Genomic DNA, 4,550 nt, shown 5'->3' on the forward strand with positions numbered 1-4,550 from the left:
GATTATTTCTAGCAGATTAGCCTAATGTTTTGAGAAACACAGTGGTATGTGTTCTTTTATGTTATAAACAGAATTTCACAATCTTCTTCATTTAATGTCTAGGTTGCTTGGAATTAAAGGAAGACACCATTGAAAACCTTCTTGCTGCAGCGTGCCTTCTTCAGCTTCCTCAAGTAGTAGAAGTATGCTGCCACTTCCTCATGAAGCTTTTGCATCCATCTAACTGTTTAGGAATTCGAGCATTTGCAGATGCTCAAGGATGCATTGAATTAATGAAGGTGGCTCACAGCTACACAATGGTAAGGAAATTTAGTATATTAATAATATAGACTGCTGTATTATCAGAGGTTAAAATAATTACTGTCATTGTATTGAATAACTTTTTAAAGCTTAACACAAATTTTATATGCTTGGCATTTTTGTATTATGAGATATAATGTAAGACATTATATAATGGACTATATTATTGCTTTCTGGCTTTATTTACATTTTATAGCCAATACAGATATAGATATTGACTATTTTGGATTGTAAAATTTTTTCAAGTGAATTGTTCTTAATTGTTCCTGGCATATCTATCTTTTTTACGACTACTTCCACAAATGCCTTTTTTTTTTTCTTTTTTCTTTTCCCTGGTGAAAAGCTAGCAGTCCATGCCATAAAACAAAACAAAACAAAAAAACAAAAACAAAAAAACAAACTTTTATTTGCACTATGGACTGAGTCACATCAACCAAAATTTGATGTTAAAGTCCCACCCCCAATGTGATGGTATGTGGAGATGGGACTTTGGGAGGTAATCTGATTGAGATGAGGTCATGAGGGTAGGATCCTGATGATGAGATTAATGACTTTATAAGAGACACCAGAGAGTGTTGTTTCTTCTCTCTTTCTACCTTGAGAGGACACAGTGAAAAGGTAACCATCTGCAAGCCAGGAATAGAGTCCTCACCAGGGAATCCAGTCAGCCTACACCTTGACCTTGGACTTCCAGCCTTTAGAACTATGAGAAATAAATTTCTGTTGCTTAAGTTACCATCTATGGTATTTTGTTATGGCAGCCTAAGCTGACTAACACTTTTAATCATAGCATATTATGTTTGGTATGGCTTTGCCTCTATCATTGGCAGAGAAAAATCTTAATTATAGTATATATTTTAATGTATCAGTATAATGAATATCAGATTTCAGAACGCCTAGGAACTTCTGCACTAAGGGAACATATTTAGATATATTTAGATATATATGCCAACTGATCTATTTTTTTGTAAATTTGTACCATTTTCATAATAGGTTTTAATTAAGTGGATATCATTCAGTAAATACTAAAATAATTTAAGCTTATTTTACACATTTCTCTTTGATTTTTCTCTCTCTCTATATATACATATATACATATATATCAATTTGTGTATGAGTATGTATTTTAACTTTATAGAGATACTAAAAATCATTTGAATTGTACATTTTAAATACACGAACTTTAAGATGTGAAAAAATTTTTAAATTATTTTTATTCTAGAATAAAATAATCAATTTATACCCATTATATTTCATACACTAGAAATAATCCTTCTAAAACACTTAATGTAGTCCTTGGCGTATAGTAAACCTATGTAAAGTGCTAGCTATTTTTACTATTGTTACTAGTTTAACATTATTAATAATTTGATTATTATTGAAACAACCAATTATAAAGTGTAGAACTTTTCCTTTCCAGTTCAAGGGAAAATTTATATGAGATAAATGTCATTAAGCTTTATAGTTGCTCTTATTTTGAGATTTAATATCTTTACAAATTGCTAATGTCAATCGGCCATTTAAAAGTCTTCTAATTGTTATTCTTAGATAGAATTTCATTATTATTTTAATTTTCTCCTTTAATCCTTTGAGCAGATTAGTAAATTAAATTAAAATATAAAAATAAAGGAAAGGAGATACATGCTTTGTAATTCTATTGTCAAATTCTTCTTTCAAAATATTCCATGGCAGGGCACAATGGTACTATTGAAATTATATGAACCATGTGAAATCAATGTAAACAAATACTTCATCGACAAAAATATCAAGGTCCAACTGTAATCATTGAATTATGCACATTTCATCACGATTAATAGCTCCTGGCTTAGCTAAACCAAAGAACAATATGCCTTCATATCCAGAGGGATAATGGTCCCTTCTGGTCGAGAGTGAAATTATTATTTTAATAATAAAAATGTTTTTCTTGCAGCTGCTTAGACTGTTCTGTAATTTGTGACACAATACTAACAATATTTTTTTTTCTTTAGGTATCTTAAAATGTATACCTTACAGTAAAACATATTTAAAACAGAAATATGAAGGATTCTATCTAAGATACTCAACATTCTAAACAACTCTAATTTAGCTTTAAAACTATGACTAAATTATGTGTTGTGTCATGTCCTTTGAAATTTAAATAATTTCACATTCTTTTTGAAGCATAGACTCCAGTATTCTCTGATTGCTCTTGAGTTACTGTTTTAGTGAAGAAAATTTACTGATCATTTATGTCATAGACCACTATTTTCTCTCAATTTCAACGCTTAAAAATGAATGTTTTGCATCTGATATTATAACTTCTCACCACATATTTGCTTCTGTTCCTTGTTTAATCATGTTTATGTTCTCATCTACTCAATCTGTGTTTTGAAAGCAAACCTATTATAATGGGTTTTTTTTTCTTCTTAAATGCTTTAATAGCAAATCATCGCAGTTTTCTTATTACCTCAAGGACTGAATTAACTTTTTATTAGTTCTAATTATTTGTTATTTACTTATTTTATTAGTAACTTTTTTTTTAATTTTTAAATTCCTTGCTAAATTTTTTTAGATATGAAATAGATCTTAACTTGCTATCTATATGCTTTTGCTATTTATATGATTTGCTAACTTTCCTTTGGAAATTTCACTCATTTCTTTGGCTTCAGCTATTGATTTTCTGTGGATGACTCCAAAATCTACTCAGAGAAGGTGACACAGCTTGGCAGTGGTTCATGCGCAAAATACTGGAAAATTTTGATTGCAAGCTCAATATTAGGTGGAAGTGTGAAACTTAATTCTAAAACATTTAAATTTTGGCTGCATTAATATACAGATAGCAACAAAATAATTGAAGAAAATAGCAATCCCCTCCATATTTTATTAGTCAAATTTCATTATGAGATTTGTGCTTAATTCTGTACATCACATTTTAAAGGATTTGGAGAGTGATAAGCAAAAATAGAAGAGAATAACAAAATAGTAAATATTTTATAATCATTTCATATGAAGAAAAGTTAAAAAACACTATAGGTGCCTGTGGCTGAATAATATTAGGGCATGAAAATAGCTGTCTTCACGTATTTGACAGAATGAACTTGTGTCTAAAACAGTATTTAAGTATTTTTTGTTTCATTTTTCATTTTAGTAATATAATCTTCTGTTGAAATTAAATAGTATGAAAGAATACTATTAGAATTGATCTGCTTTGTGTGAAGATGGATGGGAAGTCCAGAGTCTACTTCGGTCTTCTGGTCTTTCTCTTCTGATTTGTCTAGTTCCACTGATCATCAGTGCCACTTCCCTCTAAGGTCAGCTTTGCCTTTAGAGGAGACTCCTGGAACTACATTTCCCAAAAATCCTCTCTCCATATGGTTTTGGCTTAGAGTTTGCCAATAAGAGGCGTTCATGCAAGAAATGGAAGGGGGAAGAAAACAGGAAGACGTTCTCCACATGCAGTTGCAAGCAAATTGCAGACAAACGGAAAGTTGAAGTAACTTCTAAGTGATTTCCTTCACTGTTGTGGACTAAGATAGTTGATGGGAGCTTTCTAGAGGTTCTGAGGAATGGAGTGCCTCAGTGGAGTGTTTTTGAGAAGAATTCACATTAAACTGAAGGTTGAGTTTATCAGGAGGAAGTTCCCTGATCTTCACTTCCACAACTGTTTTGGTCTTCAATTCCCTATCTACAGTCTTTCTTGCATAGAACATAGAGCGGCTTGTCATCCTAATCCAACAATGTCTTCAACACATACGCCAAAATAGCAGATTAAAACTCCCTATTTTGATATGCGTGGCCCTTCACATCTAGTTTCTAAACTGCTACCTGGACCTTTTTTCTCAAAAATAAATGACATTTATTTCACCCCTCTTAAACATGTACTGTGACTTCCCTTCACTTGTACTTTACTCATATTTCTCTTGTTTAGAATCTCTGGTATCTAATTCTATATAACTCTTAGTTTCCAATTTAAATTCATCCATGACTAAAAAAAATATCGAATCTTTTCTTGACATTCTCTCTCTCATTTGAAATCTTAGTATTCTTTTTCTTAGGATTATGTGCTATCATCATAAACTTCCTTTTATAATTAATTATATTAACTGGTCTTTAAAATTATATTGCAAACTCCTTTATGACAGAGAACAAGCTTTTCCATTGAAATTTATTTTGTCCCAACAGAGTATCTACTACTGTGTAATATGTTAATTCCCACAGTTACCTAGGAGAGCGGTCCCCAACCTTTTTGGCACCAGGGACCAGTGCTCCTA

General features: G+C 31.3%; 1 protein-coding gene across 1 annotated transcript in view; it reads left to right on the forward strand.

Annotated features, from left to right (window-relative positions):
* The window catches only part of LOC105306168 (kelch-like protein 1), a gene marked incomplete at its 5' end in the record, with an annotated part of 207,212 nt that overhangs the window by 40,934 nt on the left and 161,728 nt on the right, over nucleotides 1–4,550 (forward strand). The window contains one exon of the mRNA XM_011381083.1: nucleotides 103–299. Within this exon, the coding sequence (XP_011379385.1) occupies nucleotides 103–299 (197 nt within the window). The remainder of the gene's footprint in view (nucleotides 1–102; nucleotides 300–4,550) is intronic.

Source organism: Pteropus vampyrus, unplaced genomic scaffold (assembly GCF_000151845.1).
Source record: "Pteropus vampyrus isolate Shadow unplaced genomic scaffold, Pvam_2.0 Scaffold13, whole genome shotgun sequence".
Lineage (NCBI taxonomy): Eukaryota > Metazoa > Chordata > Mammalia > Chiroptera > Pteropodidae > Pteropus > Pteropus vampyrus.